At 42.1% G+C, this 19,398-nt stretch overlaps 1 protein-coding gene across 1 annotated transcript; it reads right to left on the bottom strand.

The window, feature by feature from the left end:
• Nucleotides 1-627: 627 nt before the first annotated feature.
• ada (adenosine deaminase) lies at nt 628-16,659 on the bottom strand. Its single transcript, XM_037103129.1, has 11 exons — nt 16,498-16,659; nt 11,600-11,661; nt 10,350-10,472; nt 8,163-8,306; nt 7,951-8,066; nt 5,742-5,866; nt 3,493-3,564; nt 2,844-2,945; nt 2,093-2,160; nt 1,875-2,004; nt 628-748 (listed from the first exon to the last, which is right to left on the bottom strand). The coding sequence occupies exons 1-11, from the start codon at nt 16,642-16,644 to the stop codon at nt 644-646; spliced, it is 1,194 nt and encodes a 397-aa protein (XP_036959024.1). The 5' UTR covers nt 16,645-16,659; the 3' UTR covers nt 628-643.
• Between the last annotated feature and the right edge of the window lie 2,739 nt (nt 16,660-19,398).

The following is a 19,398-nucleotide window of genomic DNA, read 5'->3' as shown; positions in this document are numbered from 1 at the left end:
CATCAAAAGAATCGAGTAAAACCACAGTAAGTGTGGTTTGTCCATGTAGGTGACACTGTAGTGCCACCTAGTGTTCGAATGTAGGACTAGACTTTTGGTATGTAGCTGTTTCACCTGCAGCTAGGTGTGGAGGGTACAAAGCACATTTTGTTTCTGACACTTGATTCCTCTTGAACCAAACAATGGGAGTTCATTGTAAACGAGACGCTCTGCGGTGCTCCTTCACCTCATGCTTTCAACCAAAGGACGAGAGGACACACGGACGACAGATGAGCCACATGTAACCACCCGTTTTCCTTCTGAACACTCTGACCAAGTATTAAAGAGTATTTGAGTAATTGTGCATACAAAAAGTTTCCCTGATTCTCTTGATGACAACAGGATGTAAACGTTGGATGAGCAGTAAGACTGAGAACATTTTCTCTGTGATGACATCCTCTGAGAACTGCACCGTAAACTAAAGTATAAAAAGGTATCTGAAGTGGAATACTGGCAGCACACGAGCTAGGTTATTCTATTTGCTTTTTGTCTGGTTATGTGAGAGAGAGAAAAAAAAAGACATTCTATTGTGTCAGGTGGGGAGATTCAGAGCATTTTGTTGGTTGTGTTTTTTTTTTTTTTTTTTTTCCCCCCCTCCTCAGGTTTAAAAGGCGGTGCTCCGTATCATCCCGTAGGCCTCGTAGAGTCTTTGGAGGAGCTCCTTCTTCTCCGTCTCAGGCAGGAAGCACGACTCTGCAGACTTGATGTTCTGCAAGACACAAGTCAGGAAGTAGGTCAGAGAAAGTCTGCTGGGTCAGAAATATACATACAGTAATTCTAATGTTTGGTTAAATGTCCATCGGGCCACCCACAAACTTGTGGTAGTCCTCTGACTAACATTTTAACCACTCTCTTGAGAGAATCGCTCATGTTCAACTAAATTTATTGGCTTCCTGGCAAATCCACAAGCCAGGACCTATGGAAGGCCATCCCCTTATATTCTAACCCCTCCTTTACCACCTTTTGGTGTGTGTTTGGGATCACTGTCCATCTTCTGGTTGGTGATTTTAGGTTCTGCTGAAGAATTTGAGGATAATCCTCCCTCTTCATTATTCCACTGACTCACTTTGGACAAGAGCACCAGATCTACTGTAGCAAATCAGCCCTGAAGCACAATAGCACTACCACCACCATCCTTGACAGTCGCTGTGGTATTCTTGGGGTGAAAGGTCTTGGTTGTGGTCAAACAACTCAGTTTTTGTTTTATCTGACTACAGAACTTTCCACCAGAAGGCTTTTACTTTGTCCATGTGATCAGCAGCAAACTACAGTTGAGCTTTAAGGTGCCACGTCTGGAGCCTCTCAGCTCATGATTATTCCAGCCATGAAGTGAAACTCACTGACTGAAGTGAAACATAATGTTAGCTACAAAGTGGATGAATGCTATTGTTAGCTCAGGTTATCAAATATGTTGTTTTACTCGCCAGATTTCCCTCCAGAATGCTGTCATTCATCATCCTGTCTGCTGCGGATCGATTGGGAAGTAGTAATATGTTAAATATTAGTCAGATTCCCTACATTTATATGATGTGGAAAACAGAAGCACACATTATCCCTTTCCTTTTGAGCTCCCCACTCTTTGCGTGACATCAGAGGAATATGTCCGTTTTGTGAATGTGGTTGAATCTTAACACATTTAAAAAAAGAAATAATTAGTAATTATTAGGATCAGAGGCTCTTCAGAGTGCAGCGGAACACTGCTTTTATGCTTTTGTTCCTGAGCAAGGCATTAGCATGCACGGGGCGTCTACACCTCACGCTGCCATTTCGACCCATGTTCAAACAGGCTTCACCCTGTGAAGCACAGGTGTAGTTACTCATGCATTTGATCTCACCAGTCGTTTGAATTCCTCCTCGGTGAATCCCATGTATTTGTGCGCGGTTTTGTAGTCGAGGCCCAGGTTTGAGTTGAAGATCAGAGGGTCATCTGTATTCAGGGAGTAGTTCGCCTTGTCCTTTCTGAATCTGCACAAAGGAAATGAATTTAGGGCCGAAATGTACTTTCCATGCAGGTTAGTTACCAGACTTCCATGTAGAGATAAACGCAGCTCACGTGATGACAGGATGCTTGGTGAAGTCTGGGTCGCATGCACCTGTCAGCTTACTGGAAATAGGACACACCTGCAACCAGAAGAGCAAAGGCAGCACTGAGGAGCTGAAACTCTGCAGTCTTTCTTCTTCCAGCTGTGATATTCAAGTCTCCACTAGGGGTCAGCGTATCTCTGTGCTCCTGATAGGTTCTCTAATATTATGAGTCAACAACTTCACTATGATTACCCGATTAAATGGTCTTACTTTGGTAGCAGACCTAATTACCAGTTACCAAGTAACTGAATTTACCTCAAAACCTTTTGAAAATAACCCCAAATATTATTTAAAAAATAACATTCCGCTATTTTCGATTTACATTTACAGGAGACTTCTGGTGAGTGTGCCATTTTGATTTAAGGCTACTTTCTGTCTCACTTCCCTGGTACTTCAACTCAATTCAGTGACCCACAGAAGTTGTTTAGAACCCAGCTGGAAAATTTAGCTGACTCACTTAAATTTAGTCGCCTGCTGAGGGGAAGTTGGACAGAAACTGGTTGGGAATTTAAAATGGCACGATCAGCAGTAGTTAAGCCAGTTTCTTGAAAATATATGAGAAAAATAACCACCTATTTATTAACAGTTTATGGGAAAGAAGGCAGAATATTGTTATTAAATCCCGCTGATGAACAGGGCACACTGTGTTTACTAGATAACAGGCAGATTTCTGCTCTAATAAATAACCTTGCTGGTGTTAATTCTGAATAGTTCCTTACCTCAAAGTGCATGTTCTGAGCCAGCAGTCTTTTGTACAGGTCTTGGTCTTGCAGGGTATTGTAACCGTGTCCAACCCGTTCAGCCTTCAGCACGTCTACGGCCTAAAATATCAGACAGGGGTCACAAGGTGGAACGCAAGAGGTTACAAACCAGGAAAAAAAAAAAAATCCTCCATGTGGTACGTGTCAGCAGGATCTGCCGGCTATTTCTAGAGGCCCACTTGCAACGGTTGTGGCAGAGCTGAACTGTCACTTTGAAGAACGGCTTCCCTAGAGAGTGGCCACTTGCTATGGCAGCCACGGAGACGGACTGTAGCTTCACACTGAAGGCTTTGAGACGTAGCAGCTGAGATGGACAAGAAAATCCCTAAAAATAAAATCACTGTAAATGTATGTGTGCGGATAGACGCTCATGTCTCAGGGTCATTAATATCTGGATGTTTAGACGTCTGCTCCTCACTTAACAAATGCAAACCTGTGTTTTACTGGCTCTTCTTGTCTCCCTGTTCAGCTGGTTTCGGTCGTTTCTACTGTTAATACACGACTTCACTGTTTTGTTTTCGATGCTGTTCCACCGCGCTGCAAGTCATTTCACATACGACTCCACCGCCCTGCGTGAAATGTCCCATGTTATTGTTGAACTGCGTACCTCCTTCACAACAGACGCCGGCCCCACCTCGCCTGCGTGAACTGTCCTGTGGATCTCACAGAGCACTGCTTCCTGTCAACAGAATCAAACAAGGGACACATCAGCACAGCCAAACATCTGGCTTTCACATCTGCCCTACTGCAGCGTCTACTGAGGCTGCCCTCTGAACACACTCGTTTGGTTTCACTGGAGTTTGCTTTAGTGCAGGGATAAACTGTAGAATGAAACACGTTACTCTGGATACACAGTGACATGACGAATGACAGACATTTTTATTACACGGCAGTAGTTTGACCATCTAATTTCATTTCAGCCTTCTTAACCTTGGACACGCCAGCCTCGCCTTGCTTAATCTGCAGGAGTGTATCTCGAGGTCGCGTCGTCATGAAGATAACCCTTCAAAATTTAGCGTGGACTCTGCTCTGAGAGTTTTGCTTCATGTTAATAATTGAAGCACCATCAATATATCACACCAGTCGGATTTCAGAACCAGTCACACACGCTGAGGATGGTGAGAATACTCTGGAGAATTAAGCAATGTGCAAAAGATACTGCAGTTATACTATGAAAAAAAAATCACACACACACACACACACACACACACACACACACACACACACACACACACACACACACATCCAGTTAGTTCCACCCATCCTGTGTCCATACAAGTAATTAATTTCAGATAAGACTCCAGCGCTGTAGTGTATTAACTGATTAATCTATCACATTCATTACGGCCTGACAGGCAGAATTGATTACTTACGGTGGTATTCTCTAAATTAATCAATAAATGCCGTCTGAAAACCCAAATTGGATTTTTCTGAGAGGCCTGAGAGCTTAAGAGGAAATTGGTTTGGGTGTATTGAATTTGGCTCCCGTACTGTGTTGATCTCAGATAAAGACATTTAAGTTCTCATTAGTTTAGGATGAGTTTCTCTCTCTCCAAAAATAAAAAAAAAATCTATTTAGAGGAGTGAAACTGGCAAAGGTCACACTGGGTACATCTGCCTGGTAAATGAGGTCGCACACCTGCATAACATGATGGTTATATTTAGGCAGGCAGGTCCAAACAAGCCCTTCAGCGGCTTTTTACTAAGTCTGTGAAATTATTTGTTATGACAGTGAATCATGTGGTTACACTTGACAGGAACTTTTTGCATAAATACATAATTAAGCAAGATTAAACATCTAAAGTCTTCAGACACACATGCTTGCATGTACAATGACAATACTAACATGCTGATGTTAAGCATATAGAAATGTCCATCTTAGCTTAGCATGTTAGCATGCATATATTTAACACTGAACACCAAGTCCACCTGGTTATTTGATCATAAACCAAAACGATGGCCGGTTTTAACATTCCTACTTGATGGTAGTGGTGCCAGGTGAAAAGTTAATGGATCACCAAAATTATTGCAATTTATTCTGACGGGGGACATGAATATTTCTTACGTTATCTTGACTTGTAACACTATCAAATGTTTGAGACATTTCACTTCACATCATCTGATTCATCAACTGAGAACCAAATCATCTTAAAGCTGTTTAGTATATCATATATATATTATATTTCAGTAGATATTTCAGTAATAACTTTGGCCTGCTGGTGGTGCTCGATCAGGGGATCACTTCACGTCATCCTCTGGGGACCATGAAATTCTTCATCCCATATGTGTCAAGATACTTCAGTCTGAACCTTTCCCATCCCCAGAGCCAGAGCCACTAATTTAAAAAAAAGCTGTCATCCCCGCAGTTATACGACGCAGCCTCATAATCTTTCTAAGAATTCCTGAAAGTTGCTGGTGTGATAAACTGCAGCCATATATTTGTTTTGTTTTTTTTATCAGCCTCCACGATGTGGGAAACATGAGCTGGACTATAAAATCCTTTTACAACCTCAAAATGACTCAATATATTATAAATAAAAAATATGCCCAGTGTGTTTTAGTGCCAAGATAAGCAGACTGCCTCTGTTTTTACACTGCCTTTATCTCCAGCAGTCATACTTTCTGGTTAACAGTGCAAGAAATGATTAACACATCAACATATTCAACAGCACAAAACACTGTTGAAGCAGCAGAACGAGCTGTTGTTTAGCAGACCTCAGCTATCGCTATGCGTCAGGACAACTTGCTGTGTCGCCTGTTAGGCTGTAATTAAAGTATACTGATGACACAGTAAGGCCCGCCCCCTTTTTAATCCCCCCTCACACTTGACTGATTGTCTGCATTATTTTGTCCCACCTCGTAGGCGTTCCTGTGGTCTGGATAGGCCTCACAGTTGAGAGACTCATCGCCTGCCAGATCGATGGCAACCACTCCTTCTTCGCGATATTTCTTACACAGCTTGACAACATCCATGGACCAGCCTGCAGAAGTTAAAACATGCACGTATATTATTACACAGCTCGGTCCTGCATCACACACACGCACACACACACACACCAATGTTGTATAGGTGAAATGTGATGATAGTTTAAGCATCATGCTACGTCCTATCCACAGCTATGACATGAACAACAAGTACAGTATCTTTTACACAGTTATGCTACAACTTGACAACAAAAAAAAAATACCATGTTTTTGTTTAAATGCACTTTATCTTCTAAAATAGATCCGATATCCTTCACGAGGTCAGGAAGTAACACAACGAAACGCAGACTGGCAGAGTTGAACTGCACTTGGCTGTTAGGTTACACAGGAAACAGCTGCATGGACGGAGCAGAGCGGAGCTGCAACAGACGGATCACTTCACTTTCATACTGAAACTGCTGCTCAGGTTACTCTGACTGGTTTCGGCTTGACGTCTCAGTGTGCTGTTGTTGGTATAACCCCTACTCCAATACCCTTATAGTACTCAAAGAGCACATGTTAGTTCCATCCTGTGATACCATGCATCTTCAAATCAGCAAATTGAAACTTGCTGGTTTCAGTTTTGTGACGATTTTTAGGTTTTTAGCCTTTCTAGTTGGCGTAGCTCCATTGGTTGAAATATCAGAGTCTATATGAATGCTAACGATGTTGGTGATCCCCTAACTTTACCTCCACAAGCAGATTGGTATCTTTGGCTTTTAGTAGAGCCTGACTGACATTTTTGGCAGATATCGGCCTATCACAGATGTCTCAGTGTTGGTGTACATGATGTCCGATATGGTCTGTGTTGATATGAAAACCTTTTTTTTAGTGATCATAATGAAGAAAAACATGCTTGGGGTAATTTGTAATTATCAAATTTCTAGTGAAGTTTGGTAAATTAGACTGAGAAAACTTTTTTGACGATAAAGTTTAGTGTAAGGTGGTAAAATAACCTGCCAATGTTACGTATCTTCGTCCAAAGTGTTTGACAGCTACAGTTGAGGGATCACAGAAAAAATGTGTGCGTATCGGCCGATATATCAAGATAGTCCTCATTACTTAATACCAGTATGAGTTGGGCTCCAGTTTTTAGTGACATATCACAACAACTATTGCATGGACTAAATAAAATATAGTACAGACAATCATGTCCTCCTCAGGATAACCATTCCCTTTGGTGATCCCCTGACTTTTCGTCTATCTAGCTGAGGCTGATGGGAAATATTCCTCTCACTATGAGCATGTTAACATGTTGATGTTAGCATCTACCGTGGTCGTGCAAAGCCAGACCTCTCTCTATAGCGCTGCGTCACAACTGCAGAAAAAGGTCTCACTGCAGCAATTATCGTTCAGGTGTCGGAGGGCAAAATGCTCTGGCATGTTTGTATTTCACAACTGGGTGCAGCGAAGGTTCCCCTGCAAGATCGTGTCAGGGGAGCCTGTTTACTGTAGCTTGTCAGGAGTTGAGCCTTGGCTTGTTTATGTTCGTACCGTTAGCGAGCATGTTACAGCTCTAGTGTTGTGGGCGTGTTTTGTGTTGTGCTTCCTCTCAGCTTGCCCTCTTTCTCCGCCTCCTCCTCGCCCCTATGTGGACGTCCACACCTGATCCCACTCGCCGGATGATATAAAGTGCTGCTGGTTCTGATGTGCAGGAGCCAGAGTGACTGAACTACAGGCCGCATTTTCTTTTGGAGACGAATCCTCGGTCAGTGTTAGAGTAACTTGCTAATTTCAGTGTTTGGGGCGCTAACTTGGAGATTGTTCACAGTACCACTAACACGTCTGCAGCCTTGTTAAATTATTTTTTTGTGTTTCATACAAGTTTCTCAATGCGCGATAAAACACTTCTGAATCATGCGAGAAATTCAAAATCAAATCAATTTGAAGATTCATGGTTTCACTCTCACGTTATAATAAGAATAATCTGTGTTTCTATTATGAACGACCCTTCCTGAGTGCATTGTGTCTTTGTTGTTGCTCTTGTGTTACCTAAAAGAACAACTGAGGCAGAGCTTTGACACAGAACAGAGGACAGGACAATAAAGAACCTTATCTCATAAGGTTGTTTGGGCGGATGGGAGCATGAACAGTTCATTACTTGGCATGTGGCGCATGCAGCATAGAATGGACCTGGCTTTGATATTGAAGGCCCTCTCCCCCTTGCTGAGGCCCTCGTTAACCAGTTGCACCACCTCGTCTGGGCTCAGGTCCCCTCTGAAAGGAAACACAGTGAAAATACAACAGCAATGAGCCCAGCTTAATATTTCCCTCCCTTGAAAGCACAACACAGGGCTCAAAACACAGCCTTACTCTTTCTGGTTCCACGGTATCGGATCCACTTTGGTGTTTGCCAGGAAATGCGGGCTGTATCTGACCTCAACATAAATCACTCCCTCCTTGGCTTTGTCCTCGACAAACTCGTAGGCTATCCTCTTTATGGCCTCTCTGTCTCCGCTGAAAAAAAAACACAAAGATAAACACAAAATGAGTGACGCGGCCGTCTCATGATCTCTTAACTCAGTAGTACAAATAAAACCAAACGTTGCTTCAATCCATCATCTAAACTATGATGGTTTCAAAATGAAAATACAAGTAGCCTCCATTAGATGTACTTTTTGACTGTTGGCAGATGTTTGATACTCTTTATTTAAAATTATTTTCCACATGCACTTAAGGATTCAGTTGAAAAAACACCTGTAAGGAAATTATGAGTTTATTTCTTATTTATAATGGGAGAGTAATTGGACATTTTTGGGACAGTAAGGAGGACTCTCCCAAAAATGTTCTTTTTTTAAACTGGAGTTGCAAATATAACTCCATTAAGTAACTGTCTTGATAAACAAATTCTTGTCATTTAAGTCATTTTTCAAGTAAAAGTACAAATCATGCCCTTGCCTGAATGACCTCTCCCAAGCAGGTTATGTTTTTGCGTGTGTCTGTGTGTTGGTTCGTCAACAGGATTACACAAACAGGATTACACAAACTATTGAGTGGATTTCCACGAAACTTGGATGGAGGATGAGTCTCAGGCCAGAATAGGACCCATTTATAAAAAGGGACAGATCAAGGAATGTTGTTCTCACTTCTTTTAACGTGGCGAGATAAGGATTTGTTTTCCTTTATCATCTTTTGGTCATTTCTCCTGGTATAATTGATAGATCTTGTGTAATATTTATGTGACTGGTATCTGTGGGCGAGTACACTTTGATGCAGACCCAAATAAAAGTCTGGATCTAGCGGTGTCTTAACTGATGTTGGATAAGGCTTGATTGAATTAAAGGGGACTGTTGACGCTGGTGTGTGATCCACTGAGCGCCACTCTAATCTTTATTAATGTGAAGATTTGCAGCCTTTCTATCTGAATCAGAATATTTGGGGATTTTAGAAAGCTAGCTGGACAAGATATCCTCTCAAGATGTCACCTTTGGCTTTAAAAAAAGTTTATATTAAAATGTTCCCAAATTTTAGACAGAAAATCAAGGATAGAGAATATATTTAGTAGCAGCCCTTTGGCTAAGTCAATGGGAATATAAATAATGTTTGGGGGGGGGCTTACAAAGTGAAATATGACACAGCCACCTGCCACACCCAAAACATTTCTCATTACAGGCATATTGACTGTCCTGCCAGTATGACTGTGCTGCATGTGTCATGTTGTGAAAATATCAGAGGAACTGCAGCTCTGTTTCCCTCTTTCTGCCCCTCATCACATGGCGGGCAACAGCACTGCTTCCAGCATTTACACTGAAAGTGAATGTGCAGGTCTGAATGCCTATTGTTCTTCCAGCACACAGGAACACCCACCATCACACGCTCACACAACGAATCTGCATGAGCCAAACTCAGCTGGCAACTTCCCCATGTTGTTGACAAACTCTAAACGCACAGAAGGCTTTCAAGAGCCCTGATACAGAGGGCTCCATTATGCACAACTGTGCACTGGAGTCCAGCCACGACAGTCCGGCATTGTTGAAAGCTTTCACGGCTGTAGAGTATCTGAAAGACTGTATTTGGTCTTCTATTAGCAGCTCGGCCCTGCCACCGATGGACTAAATATAAGATGGAGTGACGCCGGAAAGAGTCCACGAACGACTTCACTCTTCTCCTGGTTTGGTTGCCAAGGTGACACTTGATCTCGATAGTGATGTCTTCCTGTTCTGCATGTCTGGCATTTCAAATCAGCCCCCTCACCAGCGTGCTAAAGACCTACATTGTGTAATCCTGCGGTGTGCCAACGCCATCAGTCACAAATTACACACTCCGGTTTAAAGAGACTTTGAATGCATCGGTAGCATAAAACCTTAACTGCACATGAGCGATGACACACTCGGTGACTGGACTCTGACCCTCGCTGTGGACCTTGCTGGAGTAACATTCCTGCGACATGAATGAGGCGTACCCTGACAATTAACGCGTAAAGTGTTGCTCTTTGCATTTTTATGTCACCTGCCCAGCAAGAAAACACCTTCAGTAAATTACGAAACCGTTAGCACTTACGCAACCACGTGCATGTACTCCGCGAACTTGCCCAGGAACTTGGTGAGGGTGCCAGGTTTATCGACAATAATAATCTGTGTCAGCTCCTCCACGGTGTTTGCTTTCAGAGGGATTCCACGTCTCCTGGCAGGACGAGAGGAAAAAAGACAGGACAGTTCAAGGACAGCGCAGAAATTGTGTATATATATATGGATTTGCTCTCATGAAAGAAAGGCTCAGCAGAGGCAGTTGTTTGTATGATGTATTGAGGCCTGAGCTTTTGACTTGACAGCTGCATTATTCATTAAAATGTAGATTGAAGGAGCCCCTGAACCTCTGCCAGGATTGATTCAGTCTACTGTGATACTAGCTTCTTAATATGCACGAGTCAGACGCTGATGATCGATGTTTTTACATCACCAATGAGTCAGGTAGCTATTATCCCTCCCACACATCCTGCTCAAGGTGCAACACTGTTACGCCATCTTGCTTGTCCTGTACGCAAGACCAATCACGTTTTTGTGATGTAATAGCCGAGCAGCTCCTGGGAGAATTCATCCTTTAGCACGCATGAACCAAAACCACTTTTTTCTAAATGTGAGAGTATTTTTTTTGGGACTTTTAGTGATTGAACAGCTGCAGCGAGGACAAAGCCTCTGTACATGGGACGCCCGCCCAACCAACTGAGCTAAACGGCGCCTCATAACAAAGTATTTTTGTTGCCTAAACCAAACAACAACGAAAAACTGAGAAGAAATGTCACATAAGAAGTGAATGTTTGAACATGTTTACAACGGGATGTGAACCCCAGCCTCCTTGTCAACACTCTGTTGATAATTTGATATATTTGTTGCATTTTTCTCACTTAAATTCTTACATATTGCACCTTAAACACATAATCAAAAGCAGGATCTCGTAGATTTGAGTATTTAAGATTGGTGAGCTCACATTTTGTGACTGCGTCTTTTCTATTGTAACCAGCCAGTGTTTCTAAATTAAGATGTTTTACATCTTTTGAACTGCATTTATTTGTTATTTTTGCTAAGACACAGTGATATCTCAGTGATAATGTGCTAATATCAGCTGTGCCTTATTTTATCTTATCAGTTATTAATATATTTTTTTTCAATGGTTTGTGCCGCAAACCACACAAAGGAACACCGGCGCTTTCTTATCTATGTCAGCATGTGTACCTGAGTCTCAGTACAAACACATAAAGTCTAATGTCAATATGGAAGGAATCTAGTTAAATGGAGTGTAAACTAACTTACTTGGCGACATCGAGAATTGTCTGCACCCTGATGGCTCCATCGAGGTGCACATGAAGCTCAACCTGTGGGGTGAGACAGATAATAAATAATAAATCGGTCATGTTATCCTCAAACAGACGGCCTTGTATCTGCGTCTGACAGCACACTGCATGATAGAGGAGGAGAGCAGGAAAAATGGTGGTGTAAACAAAGAGAGCAGCAGGAGAGAGCGGCGCTGGTGTTGGTGTTGAACTCCAGTGTGTTTTGGCCGCAGCCGCATTATGAATGCAGAACGCATGACTGGGCAAGGCATGGTGAAAAGGCCAGGGGTGCCACAGAACGGTCGTCTCTCCTTCCAGCGCTGAGAGCTGTGATTTACTCTGGCAGATGACACAGATAAATCACGCTCCTCCTCTGAACAACCGAGGCCTGAATATCCTTCACGAGTAAAAAAAAAAATGTGATGACCTCAGATATTCAATCCTTATTCCCATAGGAAGAAAATGAGCGCAGTAAGAAATCAGCCCTCCATTAAAGCTCCTAATGTGCAGCTAAAGAAGCTGCTGGGAGCATTGTCTCTTTCCTGCTTCATCTTTTCTTGTGTCTCAGTTTATTTTAGTGAATATTCCTTATACGTCCATGCCTTGTGCTGCTGCTTTAAAGGCCCTGAGATCTCATTTCCTTAATCAGCCTCTGACTATGATGGATGGGATCGTGACCACACTACATCCTGCCTCAGTCTGAACAGCAGGAGCGGAAACAGTCAGTCATTCAGTCGATTCAGTTGATCTAGAGAAATTAAACCAGCAACGATTTTGGTAATTGATGAATCTTTCTGGTCTCTTTTCAAGCAAAAACCACAAACCACTTCTGGTTCTAGTTCCTTCATGTTGGAAGATTTGGTGCTTTTTTGCTGCTTGAAATCAAAGTTGGTGTTTGTTTTTTGCCAAATCGGTCAAGAAAAAAGGGAGGATATTACATACTTCCATGCACCAGTCAGGTTTTTAGCAAAAATGACAATGGCAGCTGGTTTGGTTTCTGTCAATCATGCCTGATGAAGCCGAGTAACTTCATTCATGAGTGTATACACCTAAACAAAAATAATCCAAAGACGTTTATCATCTTAGATTTCATGTTACGGAGAGCTATTAAAGATTTAAACCCACGTTAAGTTTAACCTTTGCTAAGCTCTGGACTACTGAATGTAAAAGCAAACATCCTTCAGTGGAAATGTAATAGGACGCTGCTGGATCCAGAGTGAGAGGGAAGCTGTCAGGGAGCCAAACTCATGGCCACAGCTGAGGTTCATCCAGGAGACCAGGAAAGTGTCTGATGTCATAAACACTTCTTAAAGGATGGATGTGGGAGTATATGAGCTAAAGGTCACTCTGAGGGGGATTTTCTGAAGGAGAACTCTCCAAACTGTCACAAAGGATAGAAAATCACTAAAAATGAGCCTTTAAGATGCAGATATTTTAAAATATATGCGTCACCTTTTTGGACCTGAGACTGGTTTAAAGTGTCATGATTTAAAGCGCAGATGCTTAACGCTGCCAGTTTTCTGAAAAGAAATCAATGAAAAGTCATTATAACTTAAGGAAAACATAACTGAGGGTATTTTCCATTTCTGAGACTACATGTTTTAGAAGGACAACACAAAACTTTTCAGGAAACCAGCTCTGACTTTGAGACATCATTTAGTGTTTAGGGCTATTAATCTGATGATGTGAGCGCCGAGTGATTCATCGATTAGCCATGAATGTGACCTGGAATAACCTGTTATAGATAAATGACAGTATTCGTTAAGCTCAGCACTAACTGTGATCGGCGTTAACATCCACGTTGTCCGGCTGCGTCCATCTGTGAGACGGAGGAAAAGAAAAGATGCTCTGAACGTTTACACCAAGACGCTCCGCTGAAAGCCTCTGAGTGTCTCTTTTGTTTACGTCTTTTTTATTCTCCGCGGAGGCCGGCTGTGTCCGTGACACCAGAGCACAGACACCAAACAGCTGGTAAACACATCTCTGCATTCAGGAAGTCCTGAGACAAAGTGTTCAGTACACACAGAGCTTCCTGCTGTACATTGTGATCAGCTATATAAGGGGTATACGTATAGAAGTCGGTGGAATTTATACTGATTTGAATCTGCAAATCTGGGAATCTGATCATGTACAACAGCCTCTTGTTGACTGGTGTGCTGTATCTAGGAGACGATCTGATGACATGGATGGTGAGTAACACTTGAATGGGATATGCAAGTTTTCTTCCAGAGAATGAGATGCACAACACTGAATCTGAGTCGTGACTCAACCTATCAGCTTGTGTTGGTATAAAGCCTTTTATTTATGTCTAAATATGGTTCCTCTCTCACATTCGCAAGGATTTGCTGCTGTTTTCACAGATGTCTCCAGATGTTGGACTTTTGGTTGGCCAGAAAACAAATAATAGAAGATTTTAAGACTGACACAGATATTTTGACGGAAATTGTTGAGCGGCAGTTGTGATAAAAATGAGATGTTAAAAAAAATAAAATTCCTAATCCCAGAAAAAGGTTGACGGTAATGGTTCATTCTTGCTGAGGTGCAGGTTGATATGTGCCATAAATGTGACATTAAAGCTATTTTTGTTAAATCTCAAGCAAAAGATTTATATGGTCAATCGGAAATGTTCAGACATGTGACTGAAGTCATTTGGTCTCAAGTCTCAACCAAGTCCTGAGGAATATATTCGAGGCAAATCAAGTCAGTCTTACCTGCAGTATCCAGTCTTTATGATACTAATAATGATATCATGTGTCACCTTATCCCACTTGTTCAGACAGTATGCCACTTAATTTAATTTGTATTACAATAATTGATCGACCACGTAGAGACACTGAGGCAGTCGAGCCGCAGATCACGCCGAGTCATCAGAAGAGTCACAATAACTCGGGTCCAGTCCACTTCATGTCCCAGGCACTCAGATTTTTACAAGCTCCGTTATTACGTGAGCACACAGAGTAATAACCCTGAAGCTGCAGCGCTCTGACTGCTGTCGGCACACATGAAGCCTGGAAGGTGAACCGGTGCAGGTTGCTGCAAACAGACAACGACCCCACGAGTCGTATCGACTCTTCAACGGCAAATTAATATTTAATGAGTTTATCTCTGCAAGCAGCTGGCACTCCCAGAGGCCTCTCCTTTTACAATTCATGATCTCTCCCCAACACACACACAGATATGGGCTCTGTTGCCACACAGTGTGTAGGCCCGTGTGTGTGTGTGTGTGTGTGTGTGTGTGTGTGTGTGTGTGTGTGTCCCCTCTCAGTCGTTTCCTCTCTTATCAGCCGTCAGCTCCTGGGCAGACCAGGTGCACTCAGGTCTCAGTCAGCACACAGACTCCAAAGGGCAGCAGTGAGTTTACACTTGACGCTGGTGTGCCTGATGTGCAACTCAACTAGCTGGCAAGTTAAAGGTGCATTCCACTTTAAGGCTTTGTTATGCAAGTCAGGTGTCTCTACTGGCAGGAGAAACAATTCAGGAGTCCTGCAGAGGCTCTGTGTTTAGCAGGGACGGTGCAAAGTTTAGTAGCTTCACCGGGGTTAGCTCTGAGCTAATTTACTGTACATTTAACAAAAATTAGCACTGCAGGCCAAAAAACAGTTAGAAGTAGCGCCTGACTGACACTTTTGTGGCTGGTGTTGATTCTGATATCAAGGAGCGAAGCTGTTAAATATATCGGCTGATAAATACGCATTCTTTGCAGTTAGAGCAACGTTACGTAACTATCTTATCACTTGTTTCTGCTCTGTGTAACTTCAGCGAGAGGGATCACAGCGTTACACACACGTGTTGACTTCAACACACAAGTTCTCAGCACGCAACAATGATGAGTTCTGTTTGTAGACAAGTTGTCACAGACCTGGGATCTGTATTTACCACAGCGGTGTTTACACACAGAAGCTGCGGAGGGTGCCAAATCGTACAAAACGCCAATTTATACATAATGTGGCTTTAACAAACACTCATTATATATGATATTTTACATGGCAACAGTACAGTTCATAAACGTCACATGGGCTTTGATACATTTTGATTTAGTCGAGGCCTCTTTTTGGTTTTATAATCTCTAAAAAAAAAAAAAGAGACAAGATTTCATATCGGAGCAGATGGCACAGCCTGTATGCTTATAACAATATATCTATATCTGAATATAATCACTATACAACAACAACATCAACAACCAGATTTCACATGATTAGTCTGAGTGTTTGTGCTCAAGCTTGATGCCTGAACACATCCTGGTTGGGTTGATTTTACCAACGATTTCATCTATAAATTTAAACCAGTGAAGCTGCAGCGCTCTTTAATATAACTTAGTAATGAATTCCAATAATTATTAAATAAATAATACAACCATCATGCCTGAATCCAGACTTGCACTGACTACAACAGGCGCTTTAAGAAGCAGGATTCAAGTTCAGATATCAGCCTGACGTCTTCTTCTTCTTCTTCTTCTTCTTCTTCTTCTTCTTCTTCTTCTTTGACAGCTTGAATAAAAGCCAGACAAAGTGTGCGGGTGTGTGTAGATATCTGTTTTCATTCATACGCGCGGTGCCGCTTGTTGGGTGATGTTCAAACCCCGCTGTCACATGACAGCCGGCACCAGAAATCCTTCCTTGTTTCACTCCAGCTCTTATTCAAACAAAACAGACGCGGTGTGTGAGATAGTAAAACAACAGAAGCCTTAAAGTATGTCTTAGTTCCTGCTCTTGGTTTCTGCTTCATGTCTCAACCAGTCCACTTGCTGTTGTCAGGGGGGCACTCTCACTGTTTACACTGGCAACGTGCGTAAAACCAGGAAAAAAAAGGCGCTGTTGTCAATAATTTCAGCACTTTCCATTTAATTGATTTAACGCTCAGATTGCATTGATGACCTACCTTGGGCTTGTTGAACACCTCTTGTTCAGGGGAGAAGTCTGCCATCGTACTGAGCCTGCGGCTGCCGGTGGGTCTGCTGGTGCACAGAGCGCGGAGGAGGACTGGGGAGCCAAACCCAGCAGCGGCTCGTCTGGCTATTATATGCATGACTCCCGGACACGCCTTTTGTTCACACAACGGGACAAAAAAAAAAAAAAAAAGCAAAGGAGTCCAGCAAAGTGCGAGGCTGCTGCTGTCGGCTGCGGTTCAGTGTGCATTAACACATGTCAGGAGGTGGACGGGATTAACGGCAGCAGCTTTGCGCCCATGTGATGAGAAGCTTTACCGGCCGGCTAATTAATTCTGCCAAACCGTTACACAAGGAAGCAATATGGACGTATATATGCTCTATAGGCTGAGCTGTGCGCAGGGCCCAGCATGCACCAGTGCACCTATGGAGTCTGTAATGGGTGATTTTAACCCTCATGCAACATTTTATGTTTTTTAAATTAGATCTTTGCGTCATTTTGGCTTTACATTGTGTATGATTCGCATAAATGTGTGTTTTTTTGTTTAAAATTTCCACCTCAGCTCGTATAATATGTCTATAACACACTGTGTATAATACAGACAGACATGTACAACTGTTATACATAATATGAACCATTAAAACCCTTTAAAACTATTTTTTTTCTCCCCTAAAACAACTTATTAGAGCTTAATATCATGCATCCCTTGTCATCAGGCTGTCATTCTGTGGTCCTGGATGAGTTTTTGTAATTTTTACTATAGTCGGGGGAATTTACCTGTGTGTTGGCCCCGTAGACTTAAACTTTATTATCCCAAGAGGAGGTTTTTTTTCACAGCATCCCCACCTGTCAGACAGGCAATGCTGCGGCAATATACATCGGCCAAATACATGTCAAAAGCTGAAATGAAATGATTGTATTTTAAAGAGGAACTTTCAGTCTTCGTTGATTCTAGCTGCCGCCTGTTAACAAATGCGACACCAGTGCCTGAATACACACATTTGTGAATGCTGGCAGAATTTGGAGGTATTGTGATGAAGAAAACTACTTCTGCTACCACTGCACAGTAATAGTTTCGTAACTCGTGATGCAATTTTTTCCAGTTTTTACCATAAGTGTTTCTTTTCTTGTTAGTTCTGAAGAACAAGATGACGAGCAGATCATTCTGAGTAACTGGGGGTGTTTGCACTACATATGTTCGTTTTTCACTAGTGTGTTGGCCCCGTAGACTTAGACTTTATTATCCCAGAAATAAAGTTCTTTTTCACAGAATCCCTACCTGTTAGACAGACAATATATAAAGGCCAAACAGATGTCATGCCTGTAGTGTCCTGTAGGAGTTCAAGGGTTAAAATCCTGAAAATGAATGAATGTATGATAATTTATCAGGGCAGGTGCAGGGCAGGTTGAAAAATGTCACCCAATGAAAGTCGGACATAATATCAATATACTAAATGTGTAAATTGTATTTTTTAAACGTATTATCAGTTGTGTGAGGGTTAAATGGAGCGAGATGAATTCAAAGATGTTTACTACAAGGCTGTTCCTTCTTCAAGGCTCTACGAAGAACGAATCGCGTGCTCAAATGATGCTCCGGAGATTTGACGAAACACTGCCTGAATCCCTGCGATCTCAAATAAAGAGTAGAAACAGGCCTTTCCATTTAATCCTGTTACTCTGTTAGGATCCTCTTACAGCTACAACACACTGTTTCATCACCTTCATGCTTCATGACTTCTAATTTTACGAGAATTGCTTATAACGTGATTTTGAACTGATGATTTCTGTTTTCACCACTTTTAAACATGGTCAAATACAACACGTATGCATAAATTCAACATTATATATGTTTGTTTATAACAGGTGTATCAGGGAGTTTGACCTCTTGACCCCAGACAGAAGTATGGAGCATCAACGACTACTTTTTTGTCAACAGAATTACCATTTTTCAAAGCTAAGAATTTGCTGGCTCCTCCTGATGAGAAATGATGGTTTGGTTTTGGGATTTTTGTTCATACATGATAACAGAGTGAATGTCTTTGTGCTTTGGACTGGTGGTCACACAAAACAAGACACGTGAAGACGTCACTTTTAACGACATGCTCAATCAAGAAACTAAGAAATCGTAAATGAAAATACATGTTAGTTGCAGCCCTATAACATAACGTACATTGTTTTGTCTTTACTGTGCTGTGTTGCAGTGATATCTACTGAAGCGAGCATGCTAACCAGCTAGCTTCCTGTCTTATAACACTGCTCACGAGGTGACGGGGAGTCACTGCAGTCTGTCTTCAGTCCAACATAAAACAAACAAAGACGTACAGGCAGGACTCATCCACTTGGTGACATGCTGCCCACCCGGTTAGTTTGGAGACTGAATCCAACAGGGCCGAATCTTCCACGTAGCGCCTTTTAACAAGAACTACTGTTATAGTTTCTATAGATGCAGCAGTGGGGTCAGTGGGATCCAGAACAACGAGGATTGATTTAAGTTCCATAGTGGTGAAATCACTCTGTCTAAACATTTGTCCACAGTTGGAGCGTCTCCCTGCCGGTCTGCTTTGGCTGCGGATTTAAGATGTGAAGCAGCATGAGAAGCGGTTTCAGCATCGTGGCCTTGTGCGTGACTTGCTCTGATACTTCTGCTTCCAAACATGCCTCTTATTTGCTGACAGATAAACTTTTGACATACTTTTTTTTTTTAAACGCAGACAAACAGCTGCAGTCAGTGCTTTCAGTAATAGTTGTGACTTGAGTGGCTTTTTCAAGATATTTTAATCTCTCTACAACTTCCGAGTGTAGTAAAAATTAAAAAAGCTAATATTGCTTGTTCAATGCTACTTTTCTTGTGTCGTTCATGAGAAGTGGTGTTATTTTCTCACGGGCTTTGACA

This window comes from Acanthopagrus latus, chromosome 7 (assembly GCF_904848185.1).
Source record: "Acanthopagrus latus isolate v.2019 chromosome 7, fAcaLat1.1, whole genome shotgun sequence".
NCBI lineage: Eukaryota > Metazoa > Chordata > Actinopteri > Spariformes > Sparidae > Acanthopagrus > Acanthopagrus latus.
This window is presented reverse-complemented; position numbering and strand designations above follow the sequence as displayed.

Bases quoted from the DNA above. Each gene is read 5' to 3' on its own strand.
- ada (XM_037103129.1), bottom strand. From the start codon at position 16,644: ATGCATATAATAGCCAGACGAGCCGCTGCTGGGTTTGGCTCCCCAGTC. The intron at 8,307-10,349 runs GTAAGTGCTAAC...TTTTTTTTTCAG, and splicing joins GAGTACATGCACGTGGTTGC to CGGAGACAGAGAGGCCATAA. The intron at 2,161-2,843 runs GTAAGGAACTAT...TTCTGGTTGCAG, and splicing joins CTCAGAACATGCACTTTGAG to GTGTGTCCTATTTCCAGTAA.